This window comes from Tympanuchus pallidicinctus, unplaced genomic scaffold (genome assembly GCF_026119805.1).
Source record: "Tympanuchus pallidicinctus isolate F22 unplaced genomic scaffold, pur_lepc_1.0 scaffold8, whole genome shotgun sequence".
In the NCBI taxonomy this organism is placed as follows: Eukaryota; Metazoa; Chordata; class Aves; order Galliformes; family Phasianidae; genus Tympanuchus; species Tympanuchus pallidicinctus.
Window position 1 is genome coordinate 15,467,499 of NW_026294802.1, and position 19,433 is coordinate 15,486,931.

The 19,433-nt window shown below is 37.8% G+C and overlaps 1 protein-coding gene across 1 annotated transcript in view; it reads right to left on the reverse strand.

The window, feature by feature from the left end:
- The window catches only part of UBN2 (ubinuclein 2), a 57,465-nt gene that overhangs the window by 18,589 nt on the left and 19,443 nt on the right, over positions 1-19,433 (reverse strand). The window contains exons 4-12 of the mRNA XM_052668377.1: positions 17,205-17,342; positions 16,045-16,157; positions 14,478-14,976; positions 11,066-11,136; positions 10,206-10,335; positions 8,746-8,864; positions 8,004-8,117; positions 6,470-6,613; positions 50-100 (exon numbers count right to left, since the gene is read on the reverse strand). Of these exons, the coding sequence (XP_052524337.1) occupies positions 50-100; positions 6,470-6,613; positions 8,004-8,117; positions 8,746-8,864; positions 10,206-10,335; positions 11,066-11,136; positions 14,478-14,976; positions 16,045-16,157; positions 17,205-17,342 (1,379 nt within the window). The remainder of the gene's footprint in view (positions 1-49; positions 101-6,469; positions 6,614-8,003; positions 8,118-8,745; positions 8,865-10,205; positions 10,336-11,065; positions 11,137-14,477; positions 14,977-16,044; positions 16,158-17,204; positions 17,343-19,433) is intronic.

Consider the following 19,433-nt stretch of genomic DNA (forward strand, 5'->3'; position numbering starts at 1 on the left):
ATAAAGAAATACTATGTACTGAAGCTGTTAATGAGCTGTCAATACTCACGGAGCAGAAGTGAGATGATTGTGAACACTCCGGCTTTCCTTAAAAAGCATCCTGCAAGAGTAGTGAGAAAAGAAACATAAGATGATTCTATAGGGACAGACAGAACATGACCAGCTAATTCTCAAGTACCTTTGTATTCTCAGAGAAATCTTTTGTTATTGGTTTCTAAAGCAGTTGGTTGGTAGGTTTTATCTGTACTGCTATCAAAATGCAGTTGCTGGCAGCCATACAAAAACAAATGCTAAATAAAAAAATGGTTATGTTTATATTCAAAATACTTCGTTCAATGGCCAAGCAGAAGTGTACTGGAATAATGGAGTGCTATGCCCTCCAGCAGGAAAGAAGTCCTGACTTGTCAGATCTCAAAAGCTAGCAGACTACTTCAAATATCAAATAAAGGATTATTTTAAACTCTTCTCATTGCACGTCCACAAATTGATCACAGGTATGAGTTTTGTATTTGCTTTTTTTTTTTTTTTAATGCTTTTTTTTTTTTTTTTTTTTTTTGTTTGTTTGTTTTAATGTAGAAAGAAGTCAGAACACAAGACAAGCTTGTGTCTATTAGCCTTCTGTACTTTGTACTGGCCATTGTGTCCCATTCCTGTGACTTCTGCATTTACTCTCATATTTTACCACAGTCATTGACACAGCTTCATGAAAGGTTAGAGTTGCTATGATAATCTTAACATTTTATGTGGTTTTATTCCCACATGATTGACTCCTGCTCAGTGAAGTGAGAACAATTCCTTCCCTGTACATGTGACTTAAATGCAGCTATAAACAGAGAGTTAACAAAAACTCCTTCCTCTTTGCTTCAGTGAACTAGACACTAGTTTTCCTACATCACTTCATCATGTTATCACTAACAACATGAACAGCTGTCTAAACAAGAGCTTTTCACCACTGAAAACATCCTGTAGCGCTGCAATGGTTATGAAAAATCCAAGTATCCACAGATCTCATGCAATCTGGCAAGAAGGCATTAACACAATCTTGTTACATTTCCAATGGCTTATTTTTCACATTCAGTTTTCACATTTCATTCACCATACCAACCTCCAAATCTGTACAGCACCGTCTATGAAGAACATCAGGAAACAAAAGGAACATTCCCTATTCAATGCTTCAGTGACTTATCCAGCTTCTCCAGAGCATTTCTCCTCATGTCTCCTGCCTACTGCTTTGATTGCTCCTTGATCTTTTTCATTTTGGGGCATGAGAGACACCAGTAATTTGCAGTGTTATCCTTAAAGGCTCAAGACAAAGTTTAACTGCCTCTGTTAAAGAAGTCAAGGATCCAGTACAAATAAAGGCAGCAAGAACATGCTTAGAAAACAATTTGTCCATTGCATTTGTATATTTAGCTATAACAACTGATGAGAGAGGTCAGTATGACATTGCCTCTCTGACATGACTTCAACTGTACTGCTTGACCTGTGAGAAATAAGTGTGCTGCAAGACTACTTGCAAGACCATCCCTCAGAAGATGAAACTTTGGGAATTCCAAGAAAGACTTCCTGATCTTTTTGCTTCCTTTAAGCATGCATATATTTATATTACAGGCATTTTTAAAAGGACATGGAATTAGCATGCAATCCATTTACAAACAAATTAGTTACATTATCACAGAATCACCAAGGTTGGAAAAGATCTCTAAGATTATCCAGTCCAACTGTTCAGCTATCAGCAACATCTCCCACTAAATAATGTCCCTTGGTACCACATTTAAGTGTTTCTTGAACACCGCCAGGGTCAGTGACCCCGCTGCCCCCCCAGGCATCCTATTCCAGTGCCTGACCAGTCTTTCAGAGAAGCTTTTCCAACATCCAACCTTAACCTGTCCTGGCACAACTTGAGGTCATTCCCTTTAGTCCTATTGCTAGTTATGTGGGAGAAGAGACTGACCCCCACCTCACCACAACCTCCCTTCAGGTAGTAGAGAGCGATAACATCTCCCCTGTACCTTCTTTTCTCCAGACTGAACAATCCCAGTTCTCTCAGCCACTCCCCATAAGTCTTGTGCTCCAGACCACTCGCAGCTCTGTTGCCCTCCTTCTGACACACTCCAGGGCCTCTGTCTTTTGTGTAGTGAGGGGCCCAAACTGAACACCGTACTCAAGGTGTGGCTTCACCAGAGCTGAGTACAGGGGGATGATCTCTTCCCTGTTCCTGCTGGCAACACTATTTGTGATACAAGCCAGGATGCCGCTGACCTTCTTGGCCACACTGTTGGCTCATGTCCAGCCATGCACTGATCAATATCCCCATGTCTGTTTCCTCTACACAGTCTTCCAGCCACTCTGCCCCAGGCCTGTAGCATTGCCTGGGGTTACTGCAGCCAAAGTGCAGGACTCAGAACTTGGTCTTGTTGAACTTCACAGAATCATAGAATCACAAGGTTGGAAACGAGCTGTAAGATCATCTACTCCAACCGTCTTCTCATTACCACTGCTACCACAAGCACTGTCTTGCAGCTCTTCATCCAGACACCTCTTAAACACTGTCAGGGATGGCAACTCCACCACCTTCCTGGGCATCCATTCCAGTTCCTGACCACTCTCTGAGAGAAAAAGTTCTTCCTCATGTCTAAACTTCATCCCACTGGCCTCAGCACAGCTATCTAGATCACTCTGTAGGGCTTTCCTACTCCTTGCCAGATTGACAGTTCCTCCCAACTTGTATCATCTGCACATTTACTGAAGGTGCACTCAGACCCCTCATCCAGTTCATCAATAAAGGTACTGACACACCATTCATAACCAGTCACCATTCACCACTACTCTCTGGGCCTGGCCATCCAGCCAGTTCTTTACCCAGCAAAGAGGGTACATGTCCATGCCATGGGCCAACAGCTTCTCCAAAAGAATACTGTAGGAGACAGTGTCAAAGGCTTTGCTAAAGTCTAGGCAGACTACATCAACATTATGTGAAAAGGTTCTGAAGTCCTTAAGAATAAAAAGAATTTCTCTAAATCCATGAATATCTGTAAAACAGTCTCATCAGGTAGAGAATGGAAATTTTACACATAGAAAAATAATATGAGAAAGAACCACCATAGTTACGACACACGTCAACAGATGAACATGGTACAGTTTAAAGTTGTCTTTGATACCTTACCTCATACTTCTACTATGAACAATGGGGAACATATGAGGGCTGCTCCGAAACCAATGTTCCTTGTTACACCATGCTGGCTCATGATACTAGAGGCAGATGCCGTTGTACCAGCAGTAGAAGCTGAACCGTCCCACCAACATTCTGTTACATGTTGCTGCCATGTGGCAGGTGGCAGCAGGGAGACAGGCTGACAAAATGATGTCTGATACAGAAGTGTCTATGAAGCAAAGGTGTGTCACTGAATTCCTCCATGCAGAAAAAACTGCACCCACTGACATTCATAGATACTTGCTGAACATTTATGGAGACCAAACAATGGATGTGAGCATGGTGAGGCAGTGGGTGGTGTGTTTCAGGAGTGACAACACCAACATGAAGGACTAACCACATTCTGGATGGTCATGCCCAGCTGTCACACCACAAAATGAAGAACATCTTGATCAGCCCATCTGCACAAATTGGCAAATAGTGGTGACTATGTTGAAAAATACTGCTCTGTAGTTGCGAATTTGTTCCATCAAATAGAGTGATTGTGGTCTTTGCATCTGTTGTACTTTCCATGGAAATGAATAGGAGGCATTACTTTCAGAGCAAACTACTTAATACAGTTGACTTTGCAAATTAAAAATTTTCCTTCATTTTAAGCCCACAAAATTCTATGCTATAGCCCTACTCTGATTAATAATCATTCTTTATAAAATACATAGTAGGTCATTGTTAACATGACATACCTTCCCCCTACCTATTTTATATAGCTCCTTCTCACTCAAGGCCAGATATAAAGATTCAAAAATATTAAAACTTCAGCATGAGAATCCCTATCCCAACATCTCAGATGTTCATCCAGCATATGAACTAGAGATGCTGCATTATGAACTGTTACTGAATGCTACAAGAAATATTTGCTTTTCCTTTTTCCATGCATAACTGCCCAGAAAGGCAGTGGAAAGGTCATCTGAACATGATCCTGGGCTCTAGCTTGTCCAATCCGAGGAGGAGAGTTGTACAAAATGAGCACCATAAGTCCTTTCTAAACTCAGCCATTTCATGAAAGCAACTTCAATTTTAGAAGGTAAAAGTCATTCTGCGTGGATATACGTATATACATAAGGATATGAACACACATTATGCAAACACTTATTTTAACCTTATCAGAAGCCACTGTAAGAGCTTGTGCACTGGGTGCACACCACACACATCCTTGTTGTTTTTTATTTTTTATTTTTCTTGAGAACTGAAAATAAAAGCAGTCGTTTTGCTTTCCGTGGCATATATGGACACGCAACTTTCTGACAGAAGAACTGAAAGCGATGATACAATCTGTTCCAGTTCTAACCATTATGCTTAATACGTTTTAACAAGATGGCTGACATTTGTGCTTTGAGACTGGTGCAGTTCAGTCACTGTCTGTGGCAGCCTATTTAGGCAGCAAGATAAAGATTTCAAATAACAGAAAGTACTTTCCTGGAATTAAGATTTTATCATTATGATCAAAGTAGGGAATATCACAGAATCACAGAATTGTAGGGGTTGGAAGGGACCTCCAGAGATCATCGAGACCAACCCCCCTGCCAAAGCAGGTTCCCTACAGCAGGTCGCACAGGCAGGTGTCCAGGTGAGACTTGAACATCTCCAGAGAAGGAGACTCCACCACCTCCCTGGGCAGCCTGTTCCAGCACTCTGTCACCCTCACTGTAAAGAAGTTCTTGCGCACATTCGTGTGGAACTTCCTGTGCTCCAGAATACATACATACATACAAAGATTGAAAACTAGAAGTAGTACCTCCTTCAGACATCAAGCAGAATCATGAAGGTAATATGCAAATTACATTTAGATGTAAAAAAAATCAATGACCAGTGTTCAAAGCAATCCTTCAATTCAAATACAGCAAAAACAGTATGTAAACACAAAAATTATGGTATCCAAACAGCACAATTGGTGAACTGAATTAACTCTTGCTGGTAACTCTTGCTGGTGTTAAGGCAGCTCTTGTGTTTCCTGTTGTTTTTGTTTGTTTGGGAGGGGTGACAGTTTATTTGTTTTATTACTGAAACCACTTTTACAGTTGGTTTAAAACCTTATGAAACTCTACAGCACACTTATTCCATGAATAGGAGAGAACCATTTATGGCTTTCAAATTAACAATTCTGACACGCTTCACTGTATTCTGGGATGACCTCACACTATCATCTGACTGCTTCACTACTATCACCACTGATCTCCCTGTATCTTGTCCTGATCTAAAGCAGGATTCCACATCTCAACTAAATAAAATCTCCAGAACAGATGACTTCTCACCAGTATATTTATCAGTAAATTTAGCACATCAAGCTAAACTCCTGAGCAGAAATAAAACAGCTGTATGCCACGGAGTGTAAGATTTCGTTTGTTCCTTCCAGCGGTACTTAACCAGCAGCTTATTGCACCCTTATCTTCTACACTGACTATTCTACAAAACATCTAAGTAGTTTTCACAACTCAATGCTGATTTGACTAACCTGCAATTAAAGTATTACTCAGCAAATCTGTTAGCATTGTTCTATTACTTAGCTTTGAAAATTAGGTCAAGATTTGAGGGAAGATTGTCTTCTGCAATGTGTGCTTCAGAAGGAAAGAACATGGCATCTGCGTTTGTTTCTCTTCTTGCGCTTCGCAATGCCTGAGAACTTTATCAAATTTGTATCTGACATTAACTGGTACTGCTCTCATTTCATTTCTATCCCTTTGCATCGTTGTTCTCTCAAGTCAGTATGGATCAAGAGATAGGTATATTTTGAATTGCATCATCACAAAGCATCCCAATAACATACAAGAAATAAGAGCACAACAACTTAAGTGTCTTCTAAAAATCTGATGTTGAAATTCTGACTTATCAAGTTTTTGTAACACTGCTTCATCAGACTGCTTAAAACATACAGGCAACACTGCTTTCTCTATCATTTTACGTCAAAGGTAAAGCTTCCCAAACAGTTATTCTTTCTTCTCTCAATATTTCTCCAGAAAAAGGAGCATCAGGGACTACAAACTTCAGCAAATACAGTTTCCAGCAGATGACAAAAGTAAACAGATCTCCAAGGAAAAAAAAAAAATCTTTGCAAGACTGGGAGCTTAAAAAAAAAAAATAGAAACTTCATTTCTAAAGAAACTCATTCTTTTAAAATATGCCAGTTCCATGGACAATTTTGAAGTATTAAAAATACACTTTTGAGTTAAATCCATCACAATAAATAAGGTTCAGGTAAGGTTCAGGTTAAGGTAAAATAACATCAAAAGGAATAGATATAAAAAGCAGGTATCTTACCTTGCCTGCATCCAGCCTTTAGGCCAAAGTGGTTTCACTTCTGTTTCCATAAAGGTTTTGAGGTAATCTTCAGCAGACTGACTTCTGTTTGGCTCTAGCTCATAGCATCCTAGCTTGATCTTGACAAGATTACACAACAAAGATCTGCAGAAGAGAATACAATGAATATGTTGAACCCAACGTTTCAAAAGCTCAGCACAAATAGAATGAGGAACACTGATACTGTACAGCTGCTGTTCATTGACAAGCAATTTTTTTTCTATAGAAACAACTTCAATTAAAAAAAAATCAAGGATCACAGAAGTTGCTACAACTGTTCTCCCGCTCTCAGCACACCAATTGCTCATTTCTTCTATCATTTTGTAATTAGTTTTACATCTTTGTTTCCTCATAACTGAAAAATCTTCTCTCACTTTGCTCACAATAATCTTGATTGCATTTAAGACAGATAATGTCTGAAGGCATGTGAAATCTATTCCACCCTGAATTATTATTTCAACAGAACGCTTTCTGACATGGATACTGTCCTTAAAAATATAGAAGTGGACGGAGCTAAGTAACATTGACTCTTCTGAGCCTCATGAAATAAAAAACAGATTAAAATTCTCATTTTTAAGTATCCCTTCAAGTACCCTGGTTAAACCACAGCACCAGATCAGCTAGAGCTGTATTTATATATATGTAAAGCAGCATATATAATACAAAACGTACCCATAAAAACATATAGTATACATAATATATTCCATGAAACTTGCTTCCCTGTTATCTTAACATAATATAGATTAAAAAAAAGATTCAAAGTGAGAAGTTCAACAGCCCCCTTTAATAGTATTTATACCTGTTCAAAAATCAATTTAGAACTTGCATAAGCAAGTAAATTAGAGGGATCTGTCTGGTTAAAAGCCTGTTATTCTTCAAATAATCTAAATAATCTAATTTTTCAGTAAAAGCTACTCTGGGAAACAGAAAGGAGAATTCAGCCTTTCAGATGAGTGTGTTGTTCTTAAGAGATTACAGAATTTGTGTTCTAAAGTGACAGGATGGGTTAAGATTCACACAGTGTGGATGCTGGCTTTCCCAAGGACTGGGAAACTTGCCCAAACAGCACACCCGATTTTGGCTCTCTGTTCTATTGTAGCCCAAGTTTTACCACTTGCTGTGTGACAGCTTTTTGTGACACCTCCAGAATGGTGGAATAAGCAGGTGCAACTCTGCTTATACCTCTATTCTTTGCTTCAAAAAGCCCATGGTTCTGTGTCCAGGAAAATTCTGCTGTGTTTGGATAAAGTACATGAGCAAGCAATGAAAAAAGGGTTGGGCAGGGGATGATCTTGCCTTTCAAGTTAAAGAAAAGCATGTTTACAGTGCAGCATTTTAGCCTGCCTATTTTGCCTCTTAGCATTTCCCCAAACTTTTAAAAAGATGTACTTCTGATCATGATTATTTATTAAACAATGCTATGTAACAACACTCTCTGCCAAGACTTTAACACGAGATCAGGAAAAAAATCTTGGTGGAAAACGTAGTTTCTCACCTTACTGTGTCATCCCAATGAAACTTCTTTCTGGGCCCCACAACCCTCTTCCCAGGTTTCTCATCATCATCTTCCTCTGATCCATTTTTCTCTCGTTCATCTTCTGTTTGCAACCTACATTTAAAACAGTTGCTTTCTTTATAGATATACAACATTTAAAATGTTTCATTGAAGAAGCACTGTGTTAGACGTTAAGTAAAAAAAGGGATCTATCTTCACACTCTAGCTATACCCTCCCCAAAAGGGCAAACAATTTATCTACCCCCACACCTCACTGCTTCACAATCCTCCAATACAAGTGAAGACGACACACTGTATGGATCCCACCAAGCATGCTGACTCTAAGTTTAATGTAGTGCTTTCTCCTGGGAAATGCAGAGATGCTGATCAATGTGCTAATGCTTCTCTGAGACTAAATCAGTTAACTGTGCAGGAAACAACTAAAATATAAAAAAACAGAAGAATCATGAAAATAGGAGCATGTGTTCAAATTCATTAGCCCAGCACATTGGTTATGCCCAGTCTCCTCACAATTCACAATTTCTTTCTTTCAAAATCTATTTCATTCAGTTAATGAAATTTCTTTCTGAAGTCAGGTGATGACATCACTGAAACAATACCATATACTTCGTACAACTCAGCTAGAGCTTAATGCTTTGCTGAGCTCAGAGAATGAAGGACACTGAGGCATGCTGACAGGTAAACTCTAAAATGTGAACATGCAGATCCCAGAAATACTTACTTGGCATTCTTAGCTAGGTTACGGGCCTGACAATCCTCTTGATATTTGCATAACTGTTCAGGCATGACGTTACTGACAGCTAGTTTCAACTTCTGCAGTGGTTCTCTCAAGCGGTCATCCTGCCATAAAAGAAACACCAAATTAGTCCTATCAGATGCAATATAAAAATAACTTAAGATAATTTCTCTGAAATTGTTTCTTTCACACTCCCAATAGGCTACACTGTTGCACAGAACAGGATTCAAGCATCACATAGAAAGTACTGCTGCAGGCAATAGTTGACACTGGAAATACTAATGCATGCATTTGAAATTTCTCATACAATTAATGTAGTCTTGAGACCAGAAACGATGAAAGATAGTCACAAGGAAACAAGTCATGAACATCCCAAAACATTGTAACAATCTCATTTAATAATCCTTCCAAATCAAAATATGGAATAAAACCTCGGGAAAAAGCAAAATGACTTGACTGATGAACACTTATATTTTTTAAAAAGTATATGATGAATGAAGTCTCCAAAAACTCCGTAGTATATCTTCAGTAATGATCAAAATCTATGTATTCAATTGCCTATGTATTAGATTATTACTAGAAGTAATTTTTTTATGTGCCTGAAAGGCAAGGACTATGAATTTAAATTAGTCTCCAGATATTAAGAATTTCAAAAATTAAATTGAAATAAAAATACGTACTTCCTTGCATTTAAAATTCTTTTCCATACCTTGAAACATTCTGGTTGGAAGCAGATTATATTTAAGGTCCCTTCCAACACAAACCATTCTATGATTCTATAATCTTCCAACTTTGTGTTCTCAGTCCTGTTTTATATCTTATATTATATCTTAAAGCTTAGTATAGAAATAGCATACGAAATTGATTTCCTACTCAGCAGGTTCTGAATTCTCACATCCTCAGATCCTCTGCAAGATCTAGCTCTAAAGCTCACCTAAAGACCCACGTAAAGACCCTTCAGACCATAGAAACCTTTTTAATTCAAAATAAATACACACTCTTTAAGAGGAAGGAAGCTGCAAATGAAGCAAAGTACTTGTAAGACTTAAAAGCAGCATACATGCACAAATAATACAGGCTGGTCATCTATAATCCATATACTCATTTTTTTTCCTGACACAAAAATGAACGCAACAGTAATTTTTAGTCTGTCATAACCACAGTGATTGTGACTCTCTAGTTCTCTTGCTCTTGATCTACTCTGTAAAACTATCCAGCTTTCAATACAAAAGCATTTAATTCCCAAAATAGGAAAATCTAAAATACTTAAAATATTTGTCCTTAAAGTAGTGACCAGAGCAGACAAAAAAGCATTCATGCTGATCTAGCAATAGATACAGAATCTTTTCCTTTACTTGTGACAATGGCTGTTGCTCTACCCTGCTGCATTCTATCCCTACTGTTACATATTCGAGTCACACTGGAGCTACTCTCCCCCCCGTTACCTGGACATTGAGGTGTAACTTCTTCAGACGCTTTATCAGTGTGTCCTTATTGCATGGCACAAAAGCCTCAAGGTGAGAGTACACTCCATTGCGGATGGCAGGATTTATCTCCTGTAACTGTAGCTCAATACTGACAAACAAACAAGAGACAGCCAACCAGTGAGGTACTCCAAGATGAAGATGACAACTGAACAAAAACCTAATGAAGCTTCGTATGCATAACATTCTAGCTATGCATACTTCAAATAGCAGCCTGGGATATATTGTCAGATTTGTTAAACGACCTTTTCAGAAAAAAAGTAGTCTTAATGGTAAGAAACCATTCCAAAAAAAGACTTTCAGATGTATACTTCCCCAGCAACATTGAATGCTGCTATCCGAATTTTTTTTTACTCCTGCGGTTTCACATCAATATTGGTAACATTTTGGCTGCTGGTCTTCTAGAGATTACTTCTTTTTATTACTTAATATTACTAAAGACATAAACCCTGTATGTTAAATGCTTAGCTGAAGGATTATAGAATAGGAAGAGTCAGCATTTTTCTTCATGAAAGCTAAAGGTGTTTTGATTTATGAAGATGTGGGACAGCAAGAAAAAAATGGCAAATTTGTTGAATTTTACACATGAAGTCAAGGACACAGGGCACTACAAAACACTTTACAGTGGAGAAAGACAGACAGATAGTCATGACAGGAATTGTATCATATATAAGTCTCTTTACCTAATCACTAGCTCAGACTGATCTACCTTCATTGACTTTTAAGGGCTTTGTTGGAACAAACTCAACAATACTTCCTCTTCTGTACTTTTCCTTTCACCCCATTTCCAAAAAGGAAAGGTTGTACAGATAAGCACTTACTCCAGCAGAATATTATTCATGTCTTGTGTGAAAAACTTCTTCCTGCCTTCCTCATCAAACATCTTGGCAGCCTGAAAATACAGCAAAAAAGAATATTCAGAAGTTCACAGATGTCATTTTAATCTCAACGTTTGCAGCTTTACTTTTACAGCTATATCATACTCTTATTTTTTAGTGAACAGCATTGCTAGGGAAAAAAAATCCACTATTCTTAACTACTTAGAAAAGGTGCAGATTACAATCGTACTCAAATTACTCTTTGTTCTAGTGCACACAATCACTCTATTTAGAATCTGCCTGGATTGCTGATGCTTTTTCAATAACCCTAAAAAAAACACACAAGGAGTGCAGTTTTATTATCTCAGTAGTACTGATGGCTTAAAAAAAAGCAGCATTGCTTGATGCTCCTGCCTGTATGACTTGTCAACACATCACCATCGTCCAAGTATAAAAGGCCTAGTTTCTTCCTCTGTTTATGTACCTTGCCCAGTGACAGTTTTCTAGCCTTTCTTGGATCCATCTCAACCCTTCCATGTGATTTCTACAACGGAACTGTGTATGCTATGAATAAGTCTCATCCCCATTTTCTGGTGCTGTTGAGCATTGTCTCCAACTTTTGACTTGGGGCGTGAAAACAGGAAAATCTTCTCTACTAGCTCTTTAATATTTTTGTCTGGGAAGGAAGGAAAAAAGCAAGATAACTCATGTGTGCATTTCCTTTCATTAGAAGTTTTTCTTAGTCTCTCAGGAACGCCTGTGTAGAATTCCTTTATCCTTGTTTCTTTCGCCTTGATTCTTACTGTCCACAAACTATGGCAGCCACAAAAATGCCAACTCAATTCCCTGCACTGTTCAACAAAAACAAAAAGACAAAAAAAATCAGTAAAAACTCTCTACTCTTCCATTCTAAAGATCTATGGAAGTTAAGAGAAAAAAAACAAAAAACAATTTGCAACGCTTACTGTCTTGAGACATTCTAGCAATGGGACCTGAGAGTGAATATCTGAAGAAGCTGAAAAAGTACATCCTTACAGAAATTTACGTAAAGACGTTATCATCATCCTGTCTGACAAATACTGTGGGCAGTCAACATGCTATGTGGCTAGCAGCCTAATGAGAAAAGCTCTAATTTGTCTTTAAAGAATTTTAGTTAGCAATTTCTGACAACATAGGTCAATATTATAAATAAATGCAAGTGTTAACTTGACAAAATTCCTTCATTACTATTAAATACTTACTGTTCTTCCTCTTTGTAAATGACCCACTTATGTTAGAAAAAATATTTTCTGAGATTGTGAACTCTACATTGCACAGTAAAATAGGAGTCTGTTACTCCATCAGAAACTGTAAAGCAGACAACTGTCTTTGATTGTTTACCATTTCAGTCATGAACATATACTGTAGGCTTTTTAGCTCCTGTAAGGACTGCACTCCACTCACTACCTCCTACTGTAAAGTCATCTGCTGAGGGGATGGCACTATCTGTTTTAAGATTACTGAAGCAGTTTCTCTGCTAAAAAACAAGAAAAGTTATAGATGTTTACAAGTGATAAGATACCAACAAGACAAGTTTGAAAGTCTTAGATCCAGTATCTTTAAGAATAATTAACACAAGGTTATTACCTTCTAGTCTATATAAAGTGGCAGGAAAGATGTTTTGACTTTCCAGTCCTGAGAGATCTGAGAACAATTTCACTGTTATGTTATCATACTTAACAGTGCTTCTGCTCTTTGAAAAGGATGAAATCAGCAGAGTCAAGAAACACTGCTATCAATGTTGGGATTTTTTGTTCCACAGACGGACTATCTTGACAGTTACCATCATAACAGAAAACAGGCATTTTATTACTTCCCTGCTTTGTGTGCAATATTGTCCTCTGCCACAGTAATTCAGAATTACACAATTAGGGAACTAGAAGACATTAATTTACGCAAGAAGATCAGGAAGCTTTCATTGTATATAGTCAGCAGCTTCCTAAATCTTTTTACTCTCTTGCCTAGATGTATCCTAACTCCATTCATGGAACATAGCTTACCTTTCTTTGCATTAAAGAGCACTAAATATGTGAACCTGATAAATGTCTGGAAAAAAACTGTAAAGGAGCTTTTTTTTTTTTTTTTACTCCTTTGTCACTGATAACATGTCAGTTGATGGCAATTTGTAGAAGGGAAGGAAGCTGCAGTCTTTAAGTCAATACACAGCCTATTCTTCCCCGAGTCTACATGTAGTACTGCTCTGCTCAGCCAGCACCAAACTTCCAGAAAACGTGACCACAAGTAGATGGCCATAGAATTAACTTTAATTCAGTTTTCTCTTGGAAAACCTCTCTTCCAACTGAATGGGGCTTTATAATGAAATAGCGTGAAGTAGGGACAGGCAGCTAACACTTCCTTAATTTTGGCCTAACCCAGTTCTACTGCTGTTTTGCTAGAAACTTACTGAAAAATTAACCTGAAAATTTGAAGGCTGACAATCCTCTCACTCACATTATTCATATTTAGCTATGGACATTTTAAAACAACTAAGAATATTCTATAATGTTTATATACAGCTAAGATTGAGTAAAGATACCTATGACGTTTAAGTAACAGCAAAGCAAGCTCTGCTGCTGTCTGTCACTATGTAGAAAACTGCAGTTTAACTACGACTATAAAACTTACTCTTGAGTAAGGAAAAGCTGCACTTTATTCTGAGTAAGGAAAAGCTGCACTTTATTCTGAGTAAGGAAAAACTGCACAGGTAAGATCAGAATCTGGACAATCAAATAACAATCTTCTTATCCACATTCACATAACATCCACAACTGAAACAAGGAGCATATAATACCTTAACAGCTCTGAGCCCTTTCAGTAAGCTGTGGGGATGTTTGTAAGCTGGGAACTTATCGTTTTTGGTTAATATTTTTTGAGACTCCACTGCAACATTTCAGAAAAAAACATTCAGTTCCCACCCCTGCACTCCCACCTTTTAAACTGGGAAGTTCACATAATTTGTGTTACAAACACAGAATTCCAGACTGAATTAGATTGTAAACTACAACAGTATTTCAAGGCTTCCTCTTTAAAACTGGTGGGGAAGCATAAACTCATAAATATTAATAATTTAAGTAACTAATTCAAGTAAAAATTAACAGTGATATTCCCATTACGGAATAAAACATTACAATTTGTTGAACATGTTAAGATTCAGTAGAAAAACTTGTCTTCACCGTGAAACAAACACCATCTCAACTATTGAGCTGCATCCCCTCTAGGTCCATTTTTATCTGAGTACAAATACAACCACCGATATTAATGCTACATTTTTAGCATTTCAACCAGCATTTCAAGGATGACAACTCAGATCCTAAATATTCTTCCTCCTTCTCTCAGATTCTTGACTGCAAGCCGTCACTACTGAGTTCATACTTACTGTTCGAAGATCTCCAATGCGCTTTTCAAGTAGCATAGGCAGACCTTCTGGGAGGGCAGGCACCTGCTTGGGTGTCATGACCTGAGAGGTGTAGGTTGCATGAGTGACATTTCCATTTTCTCCTGACAGCTCAGATACTGGGCTGCCATCAGAAGTGCCATCAAGCAACTTGTCAAAGTCAATGTCTCCCAACATCTCCAGGGCACTTTCAGTTTCTTGCAGGAGATCACGTTCATTTGTGCTACCAAAAATGGAGAGGACAGGATCGCTGATCTTAAGATTCAAGTCAGAGATATCATTTCCTGCACTGAGAGAGGAAGAAGGAATTTTACTAGGGGTAGAGGTCGCAATAGTCACTGGAGGTTTTGGACTAGATTCCTTCTTCCTCATGGCTTCCTTCTCCTTTTGAAATTTACGGATCATGGCAGCCAGAGAGAGCGAGTCTTTATAAAATTTCTTTTTCTTCTTTTCAGACTTGTGTGAATTTAAGGCCATTACTCTGTAGAGGAAAGAAATACTTCATCAGAATGGCACGTGGCTTTGTTAAAGGTAACTAAGGCCTTGAAAAAACTGGAAGTTTAGAACTTTTTAAAAAATTAGCAGATGGAAGCATGAAGATGGAAGCAAGCTTCAGACTCTTACCAGTTATCTCAAACTCCTGCTTGTCATACGATTTCACAATCTTCAACTGAAGCTCTGTTTTGTTGTTGTTTTTAACTATGTTACATATACCTCAAGAAAAAGTTCATTTACGCTACACTTCTCAACTGGAAGTTAGACTTACAGTTAGATTGACACTGCTAGAACACAAACTTGCCTATCAGACTCCAGAACAGTAGCAGGTTACTTAAAGTTTAGGCACACCACGTGTATGTAAAAAATTCATTCCAGTAAGTATTTTTACATGCAGACTCAACATTTACATGCCACTCAAACTGAACGTTTAACCCCCAGTCCTTGTCCTTGATTAAAAAAAAAAACAAAACAACCAACAGGTTTTCAATGCCAACTGAATATCTACAGTAAGACTATGTTCACTCAAGGACAGTTTTCCAGAAGCCAATTAAAAATCCTATCATCTTACAAGGCTATCACCCTTCCAACGCTAGCCTCAAAACACAGCAAAGTATACAAAAATTAGTAAGAAATATGTAGAATAATCAAGCTGCGTTTACAGCTTCCCAGAATAGAAATCTAGGGATAGGAAGCTGTTTTTCATTAGAAGGTAGAAAAAAAAGATGTAATTCTTACTATCAGAAAACTCTGGGTAGAAGAATGATTGTTAATACTATTCACAGATTCAAAATTTCTATATTTTCCATAATTCATTTTTTCTTTGATTTTTTCCCCCTTACTCTTATCCCCCAAAATTCTGAAAGTTAGCCTGGAGGATGTTTATGTAAAAAAAAACAAACTCAGAAACATCCCAGACCAAAATCTATTAACTATTAGACATGAGTTAACAATACAGAATCCTAAACAACTGTGATAATTTCACTATGGCACGAAAATCTCAGAAACATACTTTGTATACAATTCAACATTTTATTTAAAGGAAGAAACCTACCCCAACTGCTTAGGAACTTTCATTTTCCGAGGCTTCTTCTCCTTTTCCATCCCTTCATCTTTCCGCTTGCGCTTCTTCATTCCACGATCTTCACTTTCTTTTAACTTTGCTATCTACAAAACAAATTTAATACAGGACAAAGATTCTTCCATCAAAAAACATTTTTATAGCATGAAACATCTATTTTCCTTTACACTTTCCAGTTGGGAGCCAGAAAAAAATATCTTGATGTGTGTGAAGGCAAACAGTAAACTGGATTCACAGCAGCAATACCAGTTACTGATAATTCTCCAACACTACTTTTTTTGAGGCACAAGTAGACTGCCAAATAGCCTCTCTGTGTAGCAGCCACCTTGGAAGACCAAGTTCTTCATTCTTCTGCTACCACAGTCGCATTGCTAAGTACAGTGCAATATGGCACATCTTTCTGGCTATTCAGATCAGTGGTCTCCCCTCCAAACTTGGCCATCCCTAGCTTACTTCCTGAGGCTGACTGGGAAAGATGAATGGTGGAGGGAAAAGGTGGGGGTGGAAAGCTCTTCATACTGTTCTGTTGTTATGCAGCAACAGTCAAAACACTGCTGCCTTATCAGCACAGCAGCAAGTTACAAATACAAATCATAGCACCATAAGGGCTTGTATGAAAAAAATGTTCAGCACACAATACAGTATGCGTTTTGTGAAACATGCAGGATATACATACAGACATACACACACATCTTTTAACACGGCTATTTCTATGTTGTGAATTTATTTTAACAGACATTTTCTTTTAACTACTATTCTGAGTATGAAGAACATTTCAAATCCTATTTTCTACAGAATCAGAAAAGCAATGTTGAAAAAATTATGTTTTCATCTTAGGGAATAAAATTCTTATAAAATTAAGTAGTTATCTGTCACTTACTTACGATGGATGAACACAACTTGTAAGCCTGCCTGAACTGATTAGTTTTCCAAGACTGAACAGTCTGTGGGCATCTTGACTTATTTCCTAAGTGCTTATGCAACAGCCACAAAACAGAGACTGCAATAAGGCAGTACTGTGTATCACTCTGCTTTCAGTCTCTTCATCTACGGCATTTAAGCATACCAAACCTATTTTGATGCCCACTTCATTCATTGCCCACTGTATAAAAAGCATAATTAATACCACTCACTTTTGGTGGCCTATGCTTTTTGTCCTCTGCAAAGTCATCATCCTCTGAGTCGGATGCCTGGCGGAACTGCAGGGTACCAGTGTTGATATAAAACCCTCCGTATTTGGTTGTCAGGGATGCAGGAACCAATTCATCGTACTGGCATGAAAAAAAGTTTATCATCATCACTTCAAATGTTTATGTAGCTCATTTACCACTCCCTATACATGAATAACTATACAGAATTACATAAGTACTGCCTGCTAGCATAAATCAGGATAGTAATACTATTAAAAAGCTCACTGGACAGGGTACAGAATACTAATATCACAGAATCATCTCTGTACTTTCAAAATCACACCTTGATCTTGGAAGAAAAGATTACAACATTAAAAAAAGAAACAGCTCTGCTTTCTGAAGGAAGTGAAGACAGGCATGGAGGCCTTTTCTCCCTTTAGAGAGAGTATTTCCAACTTCCTATCTCTGACAGCATGCTACCTTATGTTAGAAGCTAAAATCTCATGATACATAAACTATATGGACAACTATGCACCACCTGCCCATGAGCAGTTTCACTGTTTACAAGTTGATTTTGTCCATGCAATAGGTAAGCATATTGTGAATTGTTTTTGCCTACAACAGCCTTACATCCATAGCAGCAACATCACCAATTTAAAACGCACTTTGTAAAAATACTGCCTCTACTGATTTCACATTGTGTCATACTTTCACTGAATATCCTTCAATCTTATCAGAGAATGCACAGTTCAAGCTAACGATGTTTTCTAATAACACTTCCTGTTACTCCAACATTTGTAACCGATCCTTTAGTTATCTGCAAGCGATAATTAAAAAGTTATTTTCAGAGCTCATTTTTTGCATGTTTTCAAAAAAACCAATCTGAACAGCCATCACTCTGCAAAGGAAGAAATCTAAACCATTTCAGAATTTTGCAAAGCTGCATATTGTTATACCCAGGCAATAGAACTGAAACAATAGACAAACTTGTTTTTGTAAAACAAGCATAAAGAACTTCCTGGATTATACACTTTGTTTAATGGAAATAGCCACAGCAATGCTCATCTTCTTCCTGATTAGTTTTCATTAATACAGGACTCTGCACTTGGCCTGCTCAGATTGTTCCAACAAACTTTCTATTCCTTAACAACTCACAGTACCTGCACAAAGAAACCCTTTTCTTACCAGGTTCTCTGTTCGTTTGCTAAAATTGCTGTGACACCTATTGTGAAAAGTATTTTCAAACATCTGTTAATTTCGGTGACACATTTTGTTAACAACAAATAGTGAAAAATCTAGGGTGGCGAGCTTGATCAACAACAAATAGAAGCAATAGCCTGTTTAGAGGCATAAAACCAAAATGCCTAAGTGATACAAAGTACCAAAAAGATACAATGACATTTAAATGACTGAGAATTGGTTTCTTCCCTTCTGAAGGGAAGGGTGTGAGATTTTGACGCATCTTAGAGGTATGTACTCTGGCATAAGAAAAACTCTACTCTGAGTTACAGCTGTAAACAATAAATGTTTACTAGCAAGACCAAACGATTAAGTAGGACAGTGAATAGGGAAACAATGTGTTTGCTATTTTGAATAGTGAGCCAGCAGGCCTTTCACTGCTTGCCTGCTAAGAGCTGATACATCCCAGAATTCAACAGGTTGAAAAAATTACTAGGGCAAGTACACACATTTTTAACTGCCACGCCAGTAACTGGAGATCTGAGATCACTCACAGGAAGGGAATACATGCAGGGCAACGCAGTCAGTTACCAGGTTAGTCCATTCCCCCTGCACAGATGTAATATATACTGAACGTATGTGTATATATATGTAATATATACTGAAGATACAACTGGAGACAGTTTAAGAACTACAAAATTTGCACCACCAAAAGCATGAAGACAGAAGAGTTATATTCTTAAGAGGAAAACAATTAACAAGCACTTAGACCAGTGCTTAGTAAGTTGCATGGAACAGCCTGAACTTGGAACTTTACATGGATTTGATCTGAGTAAGCAGTTAGAAATTTCACTGAGTCATCATCTTTATCTTCTTGGAATGGAAGGCTTAACATGCAGTACAAGAACACACACAAAAAAATAAAAGCAGTGACAGGATCTATGAAATACCCTGAGACTGCATGAAAGACTAGTGCAAGAAAACAGGAGACTATTAGACAAATTGAAAGCAAAGTGACTCAGTTATGGACTTGTCATTCACCTTAAAAGACCA